The following is a 23,855-nucleotide window of genomic DNA, read 5'->3' on the forward strand; positions in this document are numbered from 1 at the left end:
TTTAGATTCTTCACGTAATCGGTCTAGGTTCACCATTCTGGTGATAGGATTACTCTTGTCACGCATTTGTTATTATCCTTTTTTTTTAAAAAAAAAAGACCATACGTTCTTGGTATATTGGTCGCTTAGGGCATAGGATAGATCACTTTCTTTTGACTTTCTGCCCTTTCTTTTTCTCTGGTGCGCCATGTCGTCTTCTGTGAATTTATTGCACCCGACTCTTGTCCAGGGTATCCTTCTAGGGTTTCCTGTTTGACAGGTGTCCGGAGGGGGCCTCTTTCTAGCGGTTAGGGGACCCTCATTCCCTTTTTCTTGGTTTAGGGTTTGGTATGGGGCCTAAATGCTGGAACCTTAATTCTTTTTACAGAATCGAAACATGTCTGCTTCTGCCTCAAAGTCATCCAAGAAGAGTGGTAAGCGTCTGGCTACCCTCGAAGAGGTCTCGCTGGGTCTCGTTGCCCAGGAGGGGTACAAGTCTCGGGCCACTGGATGGGAGGCGGCAGAACTTCACTCTACTCTAACTTGTCCCCATCAGTTGGAGAACATCGTGGAGGTAGCTGGAATTAAGCCTTCCACATCCGGGACCTACCACCGATCACCTCGTGATGCGGAGATGCCCAATCACAACTACGGCGGCTTCGGGGCCTGGAGCCAGACGCACTTGATGGCCGGGGCCATGCTTCCCCTCCAAGATTATTTTGTTAATTTTTTAGTTTTTGTCGGCCTTGCGCCATACAAACTTATTCCCCAAGCATACCGCCTGCTCTCAGGATTATTTATTTTTTACTCCGCCCAGGGATGGGGCTCTCCCAGCCCGGCGGAGATATTGTACTTTTATGAACTTGTTTCTGTCCCCAAGAAAAGGGACAAACTTAAAGACGGTTTTTATGGGTTCCGGGCCCACCTTGCCAATGATGGGGTGGTCCCGTATAATAGGCAAACTCATGTTAAGGAGTATCGCCATCGTTTTTTCTTCTCTTCCGGGTTCCGGGCAGTGGACCATCCGGAGCTCCTCACTGAGTGGGTTAGGATTCCCCTTTACGAGCGGACCGCACCTACTCAGGTCTTTCTTCGGAGAGCCCAGGCCTTCGCCTCTTATGACCGGGCGGACCTCGACGTTAGGGGCCTGGTTACGACGGAGAACTGTAGGAAGGCAAAACTCATCCTGCCGCACCAATCTGTGGAGGACTCTAACCTTTCCCGGGTTATCTGTCCCAACATGAGGGTGCCCGCTGCGGAGAAGACCTTCCGGGACGAGATCATCGCCACTATCGAGAAGAAGTACCAGGACTATCTCTACCGGAAGGCTCAGGAGAAAGCCTACTCTAAGGCTCAGGCAGCTTCCGGGAGGCCACTTCGTGTGGGGAGCCCGGTCGAGAGAAGAAGCCAGGCGATTGCTGGGAAGCCCCTTCATATTGGGGACTCGGCAGAAAAAAGGGCTCCCAGGCCACAGCCTTTGGCTCAGGAGCCCAACACTGGGGCTCCTGGTGCCAGCACTTTCGGCTCCGGTGGTAAGTCTCCTTTAGCAGTTCATTACGTCCCTTCTGTTGGCGAATATGCCAGTCTTAGGCCTGTAGGGTTCGATGAGCGTCTTTATAGGTTTAGGATGACCTCGACCCGGTGGGGAGACCATATGAAGGAGTTTTATTTTTCCAACTTAGGAGATTTCCTAGGTCGGTCCAGGATGGGTTCGGGTCCTCCGAAGCCCGTCCCCTTAGGCCCTTCAGCTTATATTACATCCAGCTGGTTCCGGCCTTCAGACAGCTATCTCGAAGACGATGCTGCCAGCATTAAAATTCGGAACTTTGCTAGGGCCGAATTAGAGAGTCAGGGTAGGACTAGCTTGTTTGTTATATCTGAGTGTTTGTGGTTTCCCACGGATGTTCGAACACTCGCTTTCTTTCTTTTATTGTAGCAGGTGTTTCCATGGACGCCATTTTGGCCGAACTTGCCGGGGTTCACACTCCTGAAGCTCCCCCTCCCTTTACTTCTTCCCAGATGGCCCCCCTCTAAAGGCTTCTTCCAGTGCTCCTCCAGACACTATTGACTTAGTGGATGAGGAGGTGCTCCCGGGAGAAGGTCAAGAAAAGCAATGGGGCTTTTCTGAGGAAGTTGAAGAAGGTGAAGGAGGGCACCGGGCTCTTCCTGAGGAAGTTGAAGAAAGTGAAGAAGAGCAAGAAGTTGCTCTGATTCGCAAACGCAAGGGCAAAATGGTTGCCCAGGAGGAGCCCAAACGGCAACGGAGAGCTGACACTCCGGCCCACGGTCTTGATGATGGGGTCTCTCCCATGGAGAAACACACTGCCCCTCCCAACATTGTACTGACTCCGGTTCCTAAGGATGAGGCGAGACAGGAGCTCCGTATAGCTAAACACAACTACGCCATGGACGAATACTCCCGGGGGTATGCTGAGGTGGAGGCCCTGAAGAGGATCTTACGAGTTGAGATGCAAAATACTCTCAACAACCCGGAATACCAGAATCCGTGGGATCTAAATTTGGATCCCCTGTCGGACTGGTTCGGTCGCTTCCTCGGGCCCACCTTAGCTCCCTTTGCTGCGGAGATGACTGGCGAGTTTGCGTCCCAGCTTACCCGGTGTGCACCTAGGCGGTTCGCTGCTTGTGCATCCTTGAACTCCATCTTCCAAGTCCAGGATCTCAGCCACTCCCTCACTGTGGTAAGTATTTTATAGTTTACTTTTCTCCTTATTATTATTTTCTTTTTCGTAGATTCTTACTTATACTTGTATCTTTTCCCAGCTTGCTGCTGAGGCCAGCCGCCTTTCCAAGAACATAATCAACCATGGCTTCGTCCTGTCCGATTTTGGGGACATGGATGAAGTTAGGAAGATCCTTCAGGATCTTACTGCTGAGAGGCAGCTTTATCAGGAGGCAGCTGAGCGCCGGGAGGCCATTGCCAAAGCCAATGAGGAAGAGGCCAAGCGGAGGGAAGCGCAGGCGGAGGCAATGATCCGGGAGGAGGCCCTGCGGAGAGATAGGCTGGAGGCCAGGCACCAGGAGGAGCTGAGGACGGAGGGCGAAGCCACTGCGAAGGCCAGGCGGGAGCTTCGGGAGGCCAGGGAAGCCTTGGAGGAGATGGCTGCCAAGGTGAGGTCCTTAGAGGAAACTCACCAGGCAAACTTAGAATCCAGGGCCACCCTGGCCGCGGAGCTGAAAGAGCTCAGGGACTTCAAGGAACAAGCCTCAAAGAAGACAAAAAGAGATGAGCTTCTTTCTCCCGTCTCCTGCAGCCGGTGCGCCAAGCGTTTTGATGATGGCGTCTTCATGGCCTGGTCTACAAATAACCAGAACATCAAGCTTACCTTCTACCCCAAACCCGACGAGATGATTGCCAAGTTCCGGGAGCAGAAGAAAAAACTTGATGCCATGGTGGAGGCTCACATCGGACCTCGTCTTCCTCCTCGCATCGATTAGGCCGCTTCGAGTTTGACCCAGTACAACCAGGATTTCACTCTTTTTTTTATTTACAGCTATTTTTCTTGTATTTAAGACAATATTTACATAGCTGTTTTATTTAAAGGGGAGACAATTTTTAGGGCCTGTCCCCGGGCCATTTGTATATATTTTGACCTGCCCTTTAGGGCTAGGATTTTTATATTTATATATGATCTCTTTTGATGCACATATCTTTCTTTTGGACCTGTCCTTTGGATCATGATGTTTATACTTATGCTTTTTTATTTTTGTGCATACTCTTTTTTGACCTGCCCTTTGGGCCAGGATATTTTACTTAGTTTGTTTTTTGTCTGTCCGTGCGATATACCCTAGTACCCCCTGAGTGGCATAGAAACTTTGTTTTTAAGGCACTCAGTTTTATTTAACATGCGGAGGCTGTATACATTTCGACGGTACAAACTCTTTAAACAAAATCTAAGTTACATTTTTGGCTATTGGTAATATTTTCTGAGGTGATCGGCGTTCCAGGCTCTTGGCACAATTGTTTCGTCCATCCTTTTTAGCTTGTAAGTGCCTGAGCCAATTTCGTCCTCAATTTCATATGGTCCTTCCCAATTTGGCCCAAGTACCCCCACTCCGGGTTCTTGGGTGGCTGGGAAGACTCTTCTTAAGACCATATCCCCAATAGCAAACTTTCTGCTTTTAACTTTGGAGTTAAAATATTTGGTCACCTTCTTTTGATAAGCCGCCATCCGTATTTGAGACTCGTCCCGGAGTTCTTCAACTTGATCCAGGGCTTGTTGAAGCAAAGCCCGATTCGTGACTGGATCGTAAGTCGTTCTCTTGTGGGACGGGAATAACGTTTCTACCGGGACCATCGCTTCACAACCGTACGCCATTGATAAAGGTGAGTGGCCGGTCGTGGTTCTGGGGATTGTCCGGTAGGCCCATAACACTCTTGGCAACTCTTCAGGCCAGTTGTTTTTGCAGGCCAGCAGCTTTTTCTTCAGGGTGACCTTTAGGATTTTATTGACTGCTTCCGCTTGACCGTTTGTTTGAGGTCTGGCCACCGCGGAGAAGCTTTTCACTACTCCGTGCTGGTTGCAGAAGTCAGTAAATTCTTCGCAATCAAATTGCTTCCCATTGTCAGAGACTATTTTGTGAGGCAGGCCATATCGACACGCTATGTTTTTGATAACAAAGTCTAGTGCTTTTTTAGCAGTTATAGTCTTCATGGGCTCAGCCTCCGTCCATTTGGTGAAGTATTCTACTACTACTATTGCATACTTAACTCCTCCTTTTCCTGTTGGCAGGGACCCAATAAGATCTATTCCCCATACTGCGAAGGGCTAGGGACTAGTCATCAGGGTGATTTCATTTGGAGGAGCTCCCAGTATGTTCGCGAACCTTTGACACGAATCACACTTTTGGACGTAGTCTATGCAATCTTTTTTCATTGTTGGCCAGAAGTATCCCTATCTCAATATTTTCTTTGAGAGACTGGGTCCTCCCGTATGATCTCCACAGAACCCTTCATGGACCTCTAGCATGATTTGTCTAGCTTCAGGGTCCGATACACACCTTAAATAAGGCATGCTGAGTCCTCTTCGGTAGAGAATTTGATCCATCATTACATAACGATGAGCCTGATACTGAATCTTTCGAGACAGTGCCCTTTCTTGGGGCAACTCACCTTTTGTTATATATTTTATGATGGGGACCATCCAGCTGGGTTCTTGCCCAACCGTTATTGTGGCCTCTTTTATTTTGATGCTTGGCTATGCCAAGCGTTCCACTGGTACTACCCCCAGCTCTTCGATTTCACTATCTGAAGCTAACTTAGCCAGACAGTCCGCGTGAGCGTTCTTTTCCCGGGGGATTCTTTCTATTTTGTAGTTCGTGAACTCGTGGAGCAGCTCTCGGACTATTGTTACATACGCGGCCATTCGCTCGCCGCGTGTTTGGTACTCTCCCGATATCTAGTTTACGACCAGCTGGGAATCACTGTAGACTTCCACTCTTTTGGCTCCTACGGCTTTTGCTAATTTCAGCCCTGCTATTAGGGCTTCATATTCGGCCTCATTGTTCGAAGCTGGGAAGTCGAATCGTAGGGTCGCCTGGAGTCGTAGTCCGGTCGGGGATATCATTGCCACTCCTGCTCCGGACCCATTCTCATTGGAGGCTCCGTCCACAAACACTTTCCATGTGGGGATCGGTGGCATTGGCATATTTGCGGTTGCCTCGGCTTCGTTGCATTCAGTAATGAAGTCCGCCAAGGCTTGGCCTTTTATGGAGATTCGGGGAATGTAGTGCAAGTCAAATTGACTTAACTCCATTGCCCATTTAAGGAGCCTCCCGGATGCTTCAAGCTTTTGGAGGACTTGTCGGAGCGGGTGGTTGGTTAGCACCTTGATCGGATGTGCTTGGAAGTATGGTCTCAATTTCCTCGAGGCCATCAGGAGGCAAAAGACCAACTTTTCGATGATGGGGTACCTCGTTTCTGCTCCTATCATGCGTTTACTAACATAGTACACGGGATGCTGAGTTTTCTCTTCTTCCCAGACTAGGGCAGCGCTGACCGCGTGCTCGGAGACAGCCAAGTATAGAAATAGGTCTTCTCCGAGAACGGGTTTTGACAGGGTAGGAGGCTTGGCCATGTGTTCTTTTAGCTTTTTGAATGCCTCCTCGCACTCGTCTGACCATTCGAACTTTTGGCACTTCTTCAATATGTTGAAGAAGGGGATGCATTTGTCTGTAGACCGTGAGATGAAACGGCTCAGGGCTGCCACCTTTCCAGTCAAGCTCTGCACATCTTTATGCTTTTTGGGGGATGGCATGCTCAGGAGAGCCTGGATTTTTTCCGGGTTTGCCTCAATCCCCCTCTGGCTGACGATGAAGCCCAGGAACTTCCCTGACTTGACCCCAAAGATGCATTTCTTTGGGTTGAGCTTCATGCCGTATCTTCGGACTACTTCGAAGCATTCCTCTAAGTTGTCTGCATGGCTATTGCATGCTTTGGACTTGATGAGCATGTCATCTACATAAACCTCCATATTTCGTCCCAGGAGGCCTTTGAACATCCGGTTGACTATTCTCTGGTAGGTCGCTACGGCGTTCTTCAGTCCGAAGGGCATGACTAGGTAACAGTATACCCCCTTATCGGTCCTAAAGCTAGTGCACTCTTGGTCTGCCGTATGCATCTTTATTTGATGATACCCGACATAGGCGTCCATGAAGGATAATAATTTGAATCCAGAAGTGGCGTTTACCATCTGGTCGATCCTGGGCAGGGGGAAGCAGTCCTTCGGACAAGCTTTGTTTAGATCAGTGAAATCTATACAAACTCGCCAAGTCCCGTTTGGCTTGGGCACCAAGACCGGATTGGCTAGCCATTCTGGATAATATACGTCGCGGATCATGCCGTTGGTCAAAAGCTTATCCACCTCTTTCTCCAAAGCCTCAGCTTTCACCGAGTCGAGCGGGCGTCGCTTTTGCTGGACTGGCGGCATGTCCAGATTGACGTTGAGGACGTGGGTGATGACGTGGGGGCTTATGCCAGTCATGTCTTCTTGGCGCCATGCAAAGATGTTGATGGCGCCCTTCAGTGTTTTTATTATTTTCTCTTTTTCCTCCGGATCTAGGTTCTTTCCCAGCCGGAGTACTTTGGTGGAGTCGAGGTCGCACACTGATAATTCCTCGACATCCTCCATTGGTTCCACAATTCTTTTGGACCCGACACGGGGGTCCAACTCATCTTCTTCAGCCATTTCTGGCTCAATGGATTCCCGGACCATCAGTACTGGCAGGTGGGTTCCAATGTTGTAACATTGCCTTGCTTCCCCCTGGTTTCCTCTCACCGTCCCGATCCCAGCTTCCTGGGTAGGAACTTTAGGCACAGGTGCCGAATGGACGTGACTGCACCAAAATCTACCAGGGCCGGTCGGCCGAGGATCGCGTTGTAAGCAGTCGAACAGTCCACCACCACAAAAGTGCAGTATTTGAATGTGCTCTGGGGGGTGTCCGGACACAAGGTGACTGGAAGCCTTACTTTTCCCATCGGGATAAGTGTCGTTCCATTAAACCCTGTGAGTTGGGACCCACTGGGTGAGAGGTCTCGGTCCGTCAAGCCTATTGCGATGAAGGCCTCCTTGAAGAGTAGGTTCACGGAACTTCCATTGTCAATTAAGACTCTGGCCACCACTTTATTAGCGATGGGGGTCTCTATGACCAAAGGGTCATGATGAGGGAAGCGCACCGTCTTGGCGTCTTCTTCCGTGAACGTGATGGGTTGGTCCATCACCCGGGGCCTTTGAGCTGGGAGTTGAGTAACCTCCCAAACCTCACTGTGTTTCACGGCCCCCGCGTACCGTTTGAGCTCCTTGCGAGTAGTACCTCCGATATGGGGTGTTGGGTTTTATGCCCTAAATAAAACTCATTTCATATAATCAGATTTACTTATTAATAAAGATCAGAAATAACATTTTATGTTGCATGGTTCACATGATTTATTTCATGATTATATGTATATAATGTATGAATTCTTTTTAAGTCCAGAACATATGAGTTGGATAAAGATTATAGTGTTGTCAGCACAGTGGAATATAATCTTTATTATATGTTCAAAAGTTTATTCCCTGATATGTCAGAACACTAGATTTAGACTGACATGGTATAATCAGCGATAGGTATTCTTACACCTTGGAAAAGTGTTATGTCCTTTCCAAGACATTGGCAAAGTTTACCAGTATCGGATGTATGGAGTATACATCGGAAGGGGCCGATATTGAACTTTGAGTAGATATATTAAAACTTACCGTAATATCTATTCAATTCAATATCACCTGTTGATCCTAGATCACATGATCGAAATCCTGATATGGTTAGGCTCAATCTCAAGAGTGTTATTCGTGTTCTTTGATTTGTTAGTTAAGCCTAGTTTTGTGTCAGGGTGATACGTACATTTTGGGAACACGGTAGTGCAATTGAGTGGGAGCGCTAACATAAATATGGAATCTATAGCTTCTATCTGGCAAATAGAAGTAAAGGATGATTTCCTTCGAGCTTAACCAAACGAAGATAAATGGTGGAGATCTCATTTCACTTAGGTGAAATATCATTTATACAGGGTTAAGTGTTTTAAGGATAAAATACATTGTAGGGTGTGACGGTAATTTAATCCCTGTACAGTGTAAATCATCTATATAGAGGATCATTGATCACATTAGGGTTATAACAATGGATAACTAATGACGTGTCTATATCGTGGAACATATAGAGCGTTTCTATATGACTGAGAGTGCAATTCCAAGTTCTAAGTGTGGATTCAATTAGGAATTAATAAGTTAGGGAATTTACTTGGTAAATTCGGTTCGACTTATTGGAAGCTCGGTTATATAGACCCATGGTCCCCATACTAGTTGAGACCATACTGCTTGTAAGACTCAGTTAATTGATTTTAATTAATCAATTATAATTCTAAAAGTTAGACTATGTCTACTTTATGAATTCTCACAGTTTAAGGATGAAATCGTAAAGAAAAGGGTTTCTAGGTTTAATTATTAATTAAGAGACTTTGTATGTCTAATTAATAATTATTTTAAATGACAATATTATTTAATAATCTATTTTAGTTATTAAATAATTAGTTTTGGCATTTAAATGATTAGAATTGGAAAAATGGCATTTTTGGAGAAATTGAAATAAAATTGAGGAAACTGCAAAATCCAAGTGAGGCCCATATCACCCTATGGCCGGCACCTCTTTGCTTGTTTCCCAATTATTATTTTCAATTTTAATTGCCATGTAGTTGCTAATCAAAGCCTAGCAAAAATAGGAAAGTGGTTGATCACACTAAATAAGGCAGTTAATTGATTACACAGTAATTAAGGAAACTGTTTTATTTGGAAAGTTGTGCTCTCCCTTCTCCCTATATATAGCAGTCCTTGTTCTCTTCTCTTGTATATCATATGAAGCCATAAGCCACGAAATTCAAGAGAGAAAAAGAGAGAAAAATTCGAAATCCTTGTGAGATGAGTAGTGCCCACACACATAAGTGGTACCTCAATCATAGTATGGAAGACTATGGAATTTCTGCATCAAAGAAGGAGAAAAGAAGATCCAGGTTCAGATCTTGGTGATGCTCTGCTACAGAAAGGAATCAAGGGCTAGAGATCTGAACGGAAGGAGTCATATTATTCCGCTGCACCCACTGTAAGGTTTTCTAACTTTATATGTGTTTATTTTCATTGTTTTAGAATTCATATTAGGTTATTAATCAAACATACTTGTTAGTAAATCTAAATCCTGGTAAAATAATTTCCAACAACTGGCACCAGATCCATGGTAATGATTTACTTTCATGTAATATGAATTAAAACGATGATTTGCATGTTTCTGTGTTGATTTGGATGGTTTCATGTGGTTTATGTGTTAGTTGATGAATGTATATGTTGTACAGTTTCGTTTTCCATAAAAAATATTTTTTCAATTTTTGAAAATATTTTATTTGGATTCCTTGTGAAAAATTAAGCAATTTTGTTTTTTACATAACTCGATTCCGATGAAAAACGAAAAAGTTATGAATTTTGGAAAATCGGGAGTCAAGGCTGTCAAGGGTGGTGCTCATGCGCACCAGACCCTCGGATCAGCCTCCCCCTCCGCGCGCGTAAGCCTGGGCATGCACCCTGCAGCTGACCTAGTTTTCTCGGTCAGGCACCCTGCAGGCGCCGAGCTTCCTCGACGTGAGCACTCCATCCGCGCGCGTGACAGGCTGCTAGCAGCCTCTCCTGGGCTGCAGATGCAGCCTACTACGCTGCTTTCCCAAAAATTGCGATTTTTGGGGTTTTTCCCCAAAAATTGCGATTTTTGGGGTTTTTCCCCAAAAATCCATTTTTTTTTTCATGGGATTGTTTCCCAAAATTCATTTTTCCAATTTTAAATATTTCTAAATTGAAATGTTTCCAATTTTAAATATTTTCAATTTGGAATTCCTTCCAATTTTAAATATTTTCTATTTTGGAATGTTTCCAATTTTAAATATTTCCTATTATGGTCAGATTTGAAAATTTGTTAACTTCTTTAATATTTATTTATTATTTAATTATGAGATTAGATATTTTGATATTTAAGATATTTTAAATTAAAAGATAACTTTGTCTTTTTATTTAAAATATTATATTAAAATTATCTTATATGACAAATTAAATAATTAATAAATTTGAAATTAACATAGATATTTTTATAGATATACTTACCATAATATTTTTCAAATTCAAAAGTTTGTTATTTAGTTAAATATTTAATTATTTATAAATTATAAGTTTAAAAATAATATTTTTTCTATATATATCATTTTTTCCTTATTAGAAATTTATAAATCATATCTTAAATATTTAAATAACATAGATATTTTTGTAGAGATTTGAATGTTGCTTAATTTGAGATATTTTGACATATAATTATGGTAATTATTATTTATTTATTATTTTATTCCTAAAATAATAATTATCTAACCAAATCTATTTTAAAATTGGTTTATTTTATTAAATTATAAGATCTGAAAGTGATATTGAAGATTCTTTCCTTTCAAATCATTGATCTTATTAGATATTTAATTTTGATTCAAATAAACCTAGATATTTTAAAATTAGTTTCCTTTATTTGGTTAGTTTAAGAAAAATAATTTAATTATATTAATATCTTGATTCACATCTGTTACATGGACAATGTTTGTTTATTTATATTGTTTATTCAAAACTTTTTAACAAACCTATTATTTATCTGATCTAAATTGCTATGATTAACTTGTTGACAGATCATGATCCAATGATCTGATTTTAATCATAGTCCAATTGACGATAGATCTTATAAATAATTTGTAATAGGTAAATTTTGTACTTTTTTCATCTGTGTAAACCTAGTAACATGATAGGGCCCATCCAAATCATTTGACCTGTGTGAGCCTATATGTTTGCTTTTGGGCTTAGATACATATAGGGAGCCCATTTAAGTTTTTACTAAGTAAATGGACTAGGTTGCTAAAATAAATTTTGACATAAGGAAATTTATTTAGGCCCAATTAGATTTGGGCTTATTCAATGAATAACAATTGTTTATTTTAAGGTTAAATTCCTCTCTTTTGGGCCTTGTGTGAGAGTTGGGGGCCATAGAAGTGGGTACGACATACTGAACCCAGCTCCCCCTCGCATGAACTACTCCAATTGTGAAGGCCCATTTGCCTTATTTAAATAATTGTATTAGGTTAATTATATTAGTCTAACCTAATTAAAATTGAATTAGCAACATAATTAACTTTTAAAATATATGAAATTTCTTTTTCATTGTAATATTTTAAAGTTAATTTTAGAAAAACACTTAGTTAATGATATATTCTAGACAGTTATTTCTAGTACTAGTTATTATTTCTAATATTAAATAGGAAAATATCATTGATTGTGAAATTAATTGTTTCCTAATTAATTTTGGTACAATCTAAGTTTAGTATATTTTCCTAGTATTAAACTAGAATTAATAATTAAGTTTCCTCTTTACTTAATTATTTATTTCTTGAATTTAATACATTTAATTAAATTGAAAATTTCAATATCTAAGTTGATTTTCATCATGATACTTTAATATTGTTATTTTCATGTTATTTAATTAAAGTTGAAAATTATTTTAAGTTTGGAATCTTATTTCAGAATAACTTAAGTTTGAATAATTTTCAAAATATATTTTATTTTATTTTATTAATCATTTCCTAAAATTTCGAAATTGCATTTCTTTAATGCAGAAATTTCGAATTTTATTTGAAAAATAGATTAAAGTTGAAAATTATTTATTTAATTTTGGACCAACTTAAATCAGTGACTTTTTCATTTGATGGTTAATTAAAATAAATGAACTAAAATATATAATAATTAGAAATTGAATTAATTAGTTTATGAAAGTCTAGATAGATATTATCTGTTTTGCTTGAAGTATTTTTCTAGTGATATTTAATTAAATAGAAAATTAATATTTAAGTTGATTTTTTAATCATGATACTTAAATATTTGAAATTTTTCTTAGATATTTAATTAAATAGGAAAATTATATTTTTTTTTTGTTGAAAATTAATTTTTATTAATTAATTTTGGGACAACATAAAATTAAGGTAATTTTCCAGGATTTATTTTTATTTTATTTTAAAGCATTTTCGAAATGCAATATATATTTATAGAAAATTAAATTAGAGTTGTAAATTAATTTAAATTAATTTTGAAACAACTTAAATTGAATAATTTTCTAAATATTTATGGAAATTATTACTAAGATGGAAATAATTCACGTTATTTTCATATCCATCTAAGTATAATTTATAAATATTAAATTAAAATTTATATTTGGAATTTTTCATTCTAAATTGGAAATTTTAATAAAATAAATATATATTTAAAATAAATGGATTAAAATAAATATTAGAAGAAAATACAACCCTTCATTAAATAATGAGCTTTATTATTATAAGGATATTCGATCTCCATTGTTGGTTTTACATAGCTATTGTTTTAGTGAGTAATCCTCCCTAATGGAGGAACGTTCATTAACAAGTTAGTACCGTTTAATCTCGAAAGATAAGTAATCTTGTAATTTTTTTTATATAGTTTATGCTCACCCTAATGGTGGCGACTGTATAAGACTTGCAAGAATATGAAACAATGGTGGAAGCTCATAAGATAGAATAGCCTTGACTCTCGCCTAAACGGGACAACGCGGATTCACATCTTGATCGAATAAAAGGTTGCTAGAATGTTTGACATTTTAGATGAGCTGACAACTCTATTCAATGAATGATTGCTTTGACTCTCGCGTAAACGGGACACTGATATCAGTTTGTTGAAAACCTTGGAAATTATTTAGGATTGCATGTTTTAGTATTTTCACTTGTCATTCCTACTTGCTATGTGCTTCATAATTTCTGAATTGTGTATGAATTTGTATTGAACCATGTTATTTTCTGTTATTAAATTGTAGTTTAATTTCGAATCTTCATTGTTGGTCTAACTTGATTTGTTTTTCTAATGAGATAAATCCCTAATGGATTTTCACCATTAGACTAACATAATAGTGTTAGATCTCGAAAGATAAATATTGTATATGCAACATCTAGCTGATCATCAATTGATGACACCTTAGACTAGTGTTTTACAATATGAAACAAGAAGATTGTATAAATAAGATTACTTTGACTCTCGCTAATCGGAGCATCGTTGGATTCGTATTTAAAACGAAATTATCCTAATTCCTCTTAGCTTATTCATTTCGAATTAACTTAATGACATATCATTGGATGAATGGTCTATAAATCATATAAAGTCGTATTTTCTCTTAAGAAATTAGATGACGCATATGATTATATTCCCGGAATTCTATCCCTAAATGATATAAATCCTCAATCTTAGATATCTCCTACTTGTATAGGCAAATCATAGAGTTAGATTAGTAGTGGTGGTCCAAGAAAGAATGACTAATTATACAGTTACACTTTCACAAGTGTTTAATAACCATTTTCTTTCAATGGATTTAAACTGTATGAGTTTAGTATTCTGTGACCAGAATCCACTTGCACTATTCTAAGAACTCTTTGATGTAACTAAACTTAAGTCAACAAAAGATACAACCACATATTTATAAATCTATGGCATTTATATCTTGTTCATAGTGGTTTTGACAGGATCATTCTCTGCAAAGAGTTAATATGCCTATATCCACTGAAAGTAATTTCATCTCATTCGCAGATGGATGTACATTCAGGGGTGGATATGAGTTTTCGTTGTATTCTTAAAACGATCACTCTAGATTTTACCTTATGCAACAGAAATTTGAAATGTTTGAAAAATTTCATGAATTTCTAGCAATGGTGAAGGTAAGTGGTTAAAGATCTTGCGAACTGATAGGGGTGGAGAAAAAGGTAGTAGATATGCAGTTCAAAGATCATTAATTTGATTTTTGAATTATATCCAAACTTACCTCCCCAGAAATTCGAGTTGCTTATTGATGATTAGTTACTAGTCGTTGTTTAAATCCTTCTATGGTAATAAAATTTCAGAATGATGCAATGGTTGTATACTTAATGTAAATCATTACTAGATTCATGGATGACCTAATCGAAATCTTAAGAAAAGCTAGAACTGCTAACCTTTGTTTGCATGTTTGTTAACTATTCTAAGTGATTAGGGGTGGAGCATCCCAGAGTCATTAGATAAGAAAGTGTTTGTTTAAACAAATACTACTTTTCTAAGAAAATGACTAAGTCTGAAAGTAAAGTAGCAAATAAAGGAGATATTTTTTCTTGATTCCATAAGTGTTCTATCATCTTATTTTACAAGATGATCCCACTGCTTCTGTTGTCTTAACACAACTGAAGAGGTCTATACCATTTAGTTTTCTTTGACATAGTTCACGGTACCTTGTCGTAGTGGGAGAGTTTCTAGGAACTCACCTTCTTATGTGGATGACACTAGTGATTAAAATCCATTGTGAGTTTAAACAAGTAATGGATTGTCAAGATAAGAAACTAAGAAGAAAGCCAAGAGAACTATGGTTTGATCCATTCACATGGAGTAACCTAAAGTTTTCTATTACAAGGACATGAAAGGAAATTTTCGTTCATAAGTCTATTCAATGGACTTAACAAAAATTCCTGTTCCTAGTATTATAGGTATGAGTTTATCTAAACCTATGGCTTGTGGTATACCTGGTAGTTACTTACTCTAATGCAAGCATGAGATGCTGATGCATTTTCTTTCCAATGGAAATCTATAGAAGCTTCACAACTTCTTAGACATAGATTTTATTTATCTAAGGAAAAGTCTCAACTATTCCAGAGAAGATAAAGCCATGAAAGAATTTCTTAAATCAACAGTGAGAGGTCTCAGATATGCTTTAGTATGCCTTAGACCAGACACCTGCTGTTGAGTGGGAGTAATGAGTAAGTATCAGATCAATCCAGGAGAGGAACATTGGAAGACAATTTTTAAGATTAAGAAGAGGAACTATATGTTAGTCAATAAGGGTGTTTGTTTGAAACTGTTAGACTACACCACATCAGATTTCAAGACTTGCCTTTGTGCTAGAAAGTCTGCTGATGAGATGGTGATTACTTTGGGGGTGGAGTAGCGATTTTGGAGAAGTGTAAAAACCTATCTGAAATCTCTTGGTCTACCAGAGAGAGACTGAATGTTAAGAGTTGCAGGAAAGATACTTATTCAGTCTAAGGAAAGTTCTATACATTTGTGGCACTGTTCCAACTTGCCTTAACTACTAGGGTTACTTCCTGAATAACCAAAGAGTAGTTGCCCAAAAGTATAGAATCCTGTATCCCAAGAAAGTAGACTTATAGAGAGGAATTTCACATTATCAAGGATTTTGTGATTAAAGGAAGAGTAATGGTGGAGAAGAGGTTGTGTTTAATTCAACCTGTCAGATCCTATTACGAGGAGTTTACTACTATTACACTGTATTGGTATATCTGTTGGAAATTATTTTACCAGGATCTTAGATCTACTCACAAGTATGTTGATTAACACCCTAAATATGAACTTTCTAAAACGATGAAATAAACACATATAAAGTTTAGGAAACCTTACATTGGGTGCAGCGGAATAATATGACTCCTTCCGTTCAGATATCTAGCCCTTGATTCCTTTCTGTAGCAGAGCATTATCAATATCTGAACCTGTATCTCTTTCTCTGAATCTTTGATGCTGAAACCTCCTTCTTGCTGAAAGTCTTTCTTAACGATCTTCCTCACTATGATTGAGGTATCACTTGCTGTGTGTGGGCACTACTCTCACACTAAGATTTTCGAAATTGAAGAGGGAAGGAGAAAGAGAAGGGTCAGCCAAAGATAGGGAGAGAGAAGGCTCAGTTTTTTCTGAATCAGAAGTGTAGAAATTTTAGTGTAAATTTCCTGAAGCCTTCACTATCTATTTATAGCATTCCACTAGGGTTAGGTTTGAATTATTTGGCATTAAAATAATGAAAATATCAGTTTAAATTTCCTAAAAAAGTGGCTGGCCCTATACTAGTGGATTTGGGCCTCACTTTTTACAATTTTGCAGTTTTACCTTTTCTGCATCTGATTTTCTCAAAAACACCAATTTTCTAATTCAACCATTTAAATGCCAATTCTAACTATTTAATAACTATAAATAATTATTAAATAATATTGCCATTTATCATATTTATTAATTGAACCATACAAAGTATCATAATTAACAAATATGCCCCTAAAACTCTTTCTTTACAATTTCGCCCTTACTTAGTGAAAAATTCACAAATAGACATAGTCTAATTTGAGAATTATAATTGATTAATCAAAACCAATTACATGAGTCTTACAAGCAATATTATCTCAACTAGTGGGGGGACCATGGGTCTATATAACCGAGCTTCCAATAAGTAGATCAAGAATTTAGCACTAAAATTCACTAACTTATTAATTCTTCGTTGAATCCACGCATAGAACTTAGAATTGCACTCTCAGTATATAGAATGCTCTATATGTTCCACCATATAGACACATCATTAGTTATCCATTGTTATAATCCTAATGTGATCAATTATCCTCTATATGAATGATCTACACTGTAAAGGGATTAAATTACCGTTACACCCTACAATGTATTTATTCCTTAAAACACTTGACCCCGTATAAATGATATTTCAGCTTATGTGAAATGAGTACTCCACCATTTATGTTCGTTTGGTCAAGCTCGAAGGAGATCATCCTTTGCTTACTATTCGCCAGATAGAAGCTATAGATTCCATATTTATGATAGCGCTCCCACTCAATTGCACTAGCGTGTTCCCAAAATGTACGTATCACCCTGACCTAAAAGTAGGCTTAACTAACAAATCAAAGAACACGAATAGCCTTTCAAGATTGAGCCTAATCATAACAGGATTAAGAACATTTGATCTAGGATCAACTAGGCGATATTGACTTGAATAGATATTACGGTAAGTTTAATAAATCTAAGTCAAAGTTCAATATCGGTCCCTTCCGATGCATACTCCATGCATCCAACCTGAGCTTTACTTTAACCAATGCTCTGGAAAGAACATAGCATTTCTCCAAATGCAAGTAAACTCTGTTGTAGATTATCATATCAGTAAAACCCTATGTCTCATAAATCTAGGAAATTTTATTCACATAGTCATGTTTACTTTCCAAGTATGTGAAAAGTGTTTCAGATGAATTATACATTATGCACATATAATCATGAAATAAATCATGTGAACCATGCAACATTAAATGTTATTTCTGATCTATATTAATAAGTAAATCTGATTATATTGAAATGAGTTTTATTTAGGGCATAAAACCCAACAATATCAAGGTGTTAATGATTATTTGAAATGCACTTTTTGTTTTATATTAGTGCAAGTGGGAGTTTGTTGGGTTTTATGCCCTAAATAAAACTCATTTCATATAATCAGATTTACTTATTAATAAAGATCAGAAATAACATTTTATGTTGCATGGTTCACATGATTTATTTCATGATTATATGTATATAATGTATGAATTCTTTTTAAGTCCAGAACATATGAGTTGGTTAAAGATTATAGTGTTGTCAGTACAGTGGAATATAATCTTTATTATATGTTCAAAAGTTTATTCCCTGATTTGTCAGAACACTGGATTTAGACTGACATGGTATAATCAGCGATAGGTATTCTTACACCTTGGAAAAGTGTTATGTCCTTTCCAAGACATTGGCAAAGTTTACCAGTATCGGATGTATGGAGTATACATCGGAAGGGACCGATATTGAACTTTGAGTAGATATATTAAAACTTACCGTAATATCTATTCAATTCAATATCACCTGTTGATCCTAGATCACATGATCGAAATCCTGATATGGTTAGGCTCAATCTCAAGAGTGTTATTCGTGTTCTTTGATTTGTTAGTTAAGCCTAGTTTTGTGTCAGGGTGATACGTACATTTTGGGAACACGGTAGTGCAATTGAGTGGGAGCGCTAACATAAATATGGAATCTATAGCTTCTATCTGGCAAATAGAAGTAAAGGATGATTTCCTTCGAGCTTAACCAAACGAAGATAAATGGTGGAGATCTCATTTCACTTAGGTGAAATATCATTTATACAGGGTTAAGTGTTTTAAGGATAAAATACATTGTAGGGTGTGACGGTAATTTAATCCCCGTACAAAGTTGTAAATCATCTATATAGAGGATCATTGATCACATTAGGGTTATAACAATGGATAACTAATGACGTGTCTATATCGTGGAACATATAGAGCGTTTCTATATGACTGAGAGTGCAATTCCAAGTTCTAAGTGTGGATTCAATGAGGAATTAATAAGTTAGGGAATTTACTTGGTAAATTCGGTTCGACTTATTGGAAGCTCGGTTATATAGACCCATGGTCCCCATACTAGTTGAGACCATACTGCTTGTAAGACTCAGTTAATTGATTTTAATTAATCAATTATAATTCTAAAAGTTAGACTATGTCTACTTTATGAATTCTCACAGTTTAAGGATGAAATCGTAAAGAAAAGGGTTTCTAGGTTTAATTATTAATTAAGAGACTTTGTATGTCTAATTAATAATTATTTTAAATGACAATATTATTTAATAATCTATTTTAGTTATTAAATAATTAGTTTTGGCATTTAAATGATTAGAATTGGAAAAATGGCATTTTTGGAGAAATTGAAATAAAATTGAGGAAACTGCAAAATCCAAGTGAGGCCCATATCACCCTATGGCCGGCACCTCTTTGCTTGTTTCCCAATTATTATTTTCAATTTTAATTGTCATGTAATTGCTAATCAAAGCCTAGCAAAAATAGGAAAGTGGTTGATCACACTAAATAAGGCAGTTAATTGATTACACAGTAATTAAGGAAACTGTTTTATTTGGAAAGTTGTGCTCTCCCTTCTCCCTATATATAGCAGTCCTTGTTCTCTTCTCTTGTATATCATATGAAGCCATAAGCCACGAAATTCAAGAGAGAAAAAGAGAGAAAAATTCGAAATCCTTGTGAGATGAGTAGTGCCCACACACATAAAGTGGTACCTCAATCATAGTATGGAAGACTATGGAATTTTTGCATCAAAGAAGGAGAAAAGAAGATCCAGGTTCAGATCTTGGTGATGCTCTGCTACAGAAAGGAATCAAGGGCTAGAGATCTGAACGGAAGGAGTCATATTATTCCGCTGCACCCACTGTAAGGTTTTCTAACTTTATATGTGTTTATTTTCATTGTTTTAGAATTCATATTAGGTTGTTAATCCAACATACTTGTTAGTAAATCTAAATCCTGGTAAAATAATTTCCAACATGGGGACCTCCGGAGATCATGGCTACCCTCCCGTTAGGTCTGGGCGGCAGACCGGGGATGTGCTGGGCGTCGCCCGTGGGAGCAGCTGGAGCCAACGCTCCTGCTGTACCCCCCGGTGTTCCCTGGGGCACACCCCCTCTTGCCTGGCCCGGATTGAGGTGAGGCAGCCTATTCTTGATCCACTAATAGAGGTGGCCCAATCAGATCAAGTTTTCAATCTCGTCCTTGAGATTCTTGCATTCATTGGTGCTACGACCAATGTCGTTGTGGTACTCGCATCTTTTGCTCGGATCTCTCCGGGAGCTATCTTTGTACAATGGTTGTGGTCTCCGGTAGTGCGTATTTTTCCTAGTAGCAAAGTACACACGCTCTTGGGAGTCCGTCAGCTCCGTGTATTGGGTGTATTGGGGAGTGTACCCCCTTTTCTGGCGCTTCTCCCCCGTTCGGGTGCTGCCCTTGGAGGATCTTTTACTCCTCGAACCCTGGGAAGGGCCTGGAGCGGAGTGCGAAGGAGCTTGTCCATTCATCCCGGAGGGGTTTCCAAAATGGGATGATGCTGGCGCCAAGGCCTGGCCCTGACTATATCCGGGAGTGGCAGAGAACTGTATGCCGCTTGTCTGTGGAGCCGCGGTCGGGGCAGTACCTGAGGGCGGTACTCCGGGTATGTACCCTGCTATCCCGGTGGGATAGTATCCTCCATAAGCCACTATTTGGGCTTCTTCGAGGTTGATATATTTTTGGACTCTCTTCTGGAAGTCCTGAAGGCTAGCAGCTCCCTCTTGCTGTAGTTCATTCCAGAAGGGAGTCCCCGTACGGATGCCTGCTTGGAGAAGCGCAAGCTGTTGTCCGTCGTCAACTTTCTTAGTTTTCGAGGCTTCCTCTCGGAACCTCTTTATGTAGTTCTCTAAGGTCTCGGTGGGCAGTTGCTTGATGTTAGTCAAGGCACTAACCTCCAGGTTGACCTTTCTTGCGGCGACAAACTGTCTCCGGAAATTGGTCTGTAGCTTGTTCCAACAGCCCACGGATCCTGGTTCCAGCTTCTTGAACCATTCCTCCGCGGACCCACTTAGAGTAAGTGGGAAGCACAGACATTTGGCGTCATTGCTGACTCTCATGACCGTCATGACACGGTTGAACCGTGACAAGTGGTCGCTCGGATCAGAGTTCCCAGTATAAGCTGCCATCTCGGGCATCTTAAAGTTCTTAGGGAGCTCCGCCTCCAGGATGTGCTTAGAACATGGCTCCCGGTCCTCGCAATCTGAGTCGGAGTTGTCCCCTTTCTGCCTTCGGGAGACTCGGGCAATGTCTTTTCGAAGTATGGCGAGTTCTGCCATAATTCCTTCATTTAACGTACCTGTGGAGACCGCGGGTCCGTATCTTTTTTGGTCAAGGTGATCCCGGAGGTCACCTTGGTTCCCATTGATTTGATTTCTCAGATCAACGGTAGGACATCTCTGTCCTCTTCTTCCTCTACCCCCGGGCTCTTGGTGCACGGAAACGCTTTTTCGGTCCTCTCGATCCTGAGGGCCAAAACTCCCTTTTTGGGGTTTGCCCCTCTGCGGACCTTTCCCTTAAGGGAAATCTGAGCGGACTTTTCCCGGATCCTGTGCCTTTTTCTTTCGCCCTGGGGTAGAGGTAGGGTTTTTTGTTTGGTTTCCTTCACCAGGGTACCTTATAGGGCTAGGCTCCCTAGACTTCTGCTGTTGGGAACTAGGCGAGGATGCCTCTGGTTCCTTGCCAAGTCCAGCAGTCATTTCCTTGGGATGCACGTGAATGCCAGCCGCCTCCATGGCTTTTTGCATGGCCAGCATCACTTCTTGCATTTTTTGGTTTTGTGCTTTTTGAGCTTCGATCTCGGCTTCGTGATCGATAGCTTTTTGTCTGAGAAGCACCAACTCTGAGTAGCTACCTTCGTCATAGGCATACTCATCGAGGTTTCCCTCGTAGTCATCATCTGGAATTCCTTCTTCTTCCTCAGAACCCTCAGCTGCTCTTGAGGCTACATCTTCCTCATTTGGGTCTTGAGCATCTTCTAGTGGGCGAGGCTGACGAGTACTTCTAGTCTCCACCATTTTTGTGAAGTCAAGTGTTCGTTTACAGTAGCTTTCTTCAGCTCTCAATGAAAGCACCAAAATGTTGACCGAGGTTTTCGGCAACTAATAAAATATTATAAGTTTATAGAGCTGTAAGAAAATTAGAGAATGATTTTTACGTGGTTGGGGCGTTAATGAGCGTTAGTCCACGAGTCTTTTTTATTTATGGATGTATTTAATACAGAGAATGTATTTGGTGAGTATTTTACTCTTATAAATACAGAGAATGTTCTTGGTGAGTATTTACTCTTCTTGCTCTTATGCAGCCCAAGATTCTCGATCCCCTTTAATGAGCTTTGAGGGGGTATTTATAGTGTTTTTGGTGGGATGATCCCCAGAATTAATATTACAAGTGTATCTGTAAGTATCCATAAAGTTGGGCATTCCCAATGAATATACCATGAGTAATGCATGGTCAAATCCCTAGGTGTTGTAGGGCTTTTATGTGGAATGTCCTTATTGTCTTTTGACTGATGTGACTCTTCACAGTGTAGCCGTCGCTAGACTTAAATGATCATTACTTTGTAGCTGCTGGTTGGAGGTTGTGCCGTCAGACTTTATTGCGTGTAGCAGTCCCAACACGCTTCCTCCCATGCGGCATTAAATGCGACTTGATTGCTCAGGAGAAACCTGACACCTCGCGGAGATGCCTTAGCGTTACTCGAGCTTCCGAGAGCATATGGGGTCCCATATGCTTTCTCCGGGAGCTACGTCCTGGACGCTGCCTTACGGCATAAAGACTTAGCAAATATTTTTGGATTGTAAATTGCTTGATCCACGTGTCCTTGTCTGGTTGGTCCACGTACATTGGGCAAAATCAGGGGCAACAGGTATGTATACTATATTTATGATAAGTTGAGAAACCAGTTATTACATATATAAAGAAAATACATATTAATACATAAAAACAAGTTACTAACATGTGCTTATAATTTTTTTTACTTTTTTTATACTTGTTACAATTTCATATATAAACAGGTTGAAGCAATAACTACTATACTATACCAAGTAAAAGTGGTAGACAAAGGGGATTTTACTATAAACTTACTTGACAAGACATGTACATGTAGAAGGTTCCAACAAGATCAGATACCATGTGCACATGCAATAGCAGTTTTTGCTAAAAGAGGACTAAAAACTTATGACTATGTGGCTGACTACTACAAAACATCAACTATGAGAGCAACATATGATACAACCGTACATCCTCTACCTAATGAAAGTGAATGGAGACTACCTGAGAGCTTGGAAAAGATTGTGATGCCACCAAAAACAAAAAAGACCTGAGGGAGACCTAGAAAAAAAAAAAGAATCAAATCTAGAGGAGAACCAAAAGTTGTAATGAAATGCTCAAGATGTGGACAGCTTGGACACAACCGACGAACATGCAACAATCCACAGATTTACAAACAAACCAATCGGAAGAAACAGAAGATGGACACAAAGCAACAATAAGTAATAGAACAAGCACTTGGAAAAAAAAAGTAGCTTTCAAAAACTACAATTACAAAAGCTACAAACTGGTTACTTTGCTATTATGACATTTGATAAAATTGCTTTGAAAATAGATTTTTTATTATTATTATTTTATTTGCTTTTTTTAGAGAGGAAAATAGATGTTTTGATATTAAGGCAGCTAAAAAATTAAAGAAACTAGTTATGCATCAACAATAAAAATTACAAAAAATAGATACCTTGAAATTTGAATAATATGTACCTACTAGTACCCGCAAAAACACACCATATCCTACAAAACAACATTAAACCAAACAAAAAAATATAACCAAATTAATAAACAAAAAAAAAAACACCCACAATACATAACCAGTGAAAAAATTACTTTCACAAATTTCTAATAAAGTAATAAACAACATTATAAAACCAGTTTTACCTGAAAAAATAAATTAGCTACAAAAATAGATTTTTAAAAATTGAAAAAATTAACGCAAAACTACTTATAAAAACCAGTTTTTGGATATAAC

General features: G+C 39.1%; 1 protein-coding gene across 1 annotated transcript; it reads left to right on the forward strand.

Moving 5' to 3' along the window:
- The first annotated feature begins 2,832 nt into the window (after positions 1-2,832).
- Positions 2,833-23,160, forward strand: LOC133031509 (uncharacterized). The gene is made up of 2 exons (XM_061105027.1): positions 2,833-2,964; positions 22,852-23,160. The coding sequence occupies exons 1-2, from the start codon at positions 2,833-2,835 to the stop codon at positions 23,158-23,160; spliced, it is 441 nt and encodes a 146-aa protein (XP_060961010.1).
- The last annotated feature ends 695 nt before the right edge of the window (positions 23,161-23,855 follow it).

The sequence above is a fragment of the Cannabis sativa genome, chromosome 9, assembly GCF_029168945.1.
Source record: "Cannabis sativa cultivar Pink pepper isolate KNU-18-1 chromosome 9, ASM2916894v1, whole genome shotgun sequence".
NCBI lineage: Eukaryota > Viridiplantae > Streptophyta > Magnoliopsida > Rosales > Cannabaceae > Cannabis > Cannabis sativa.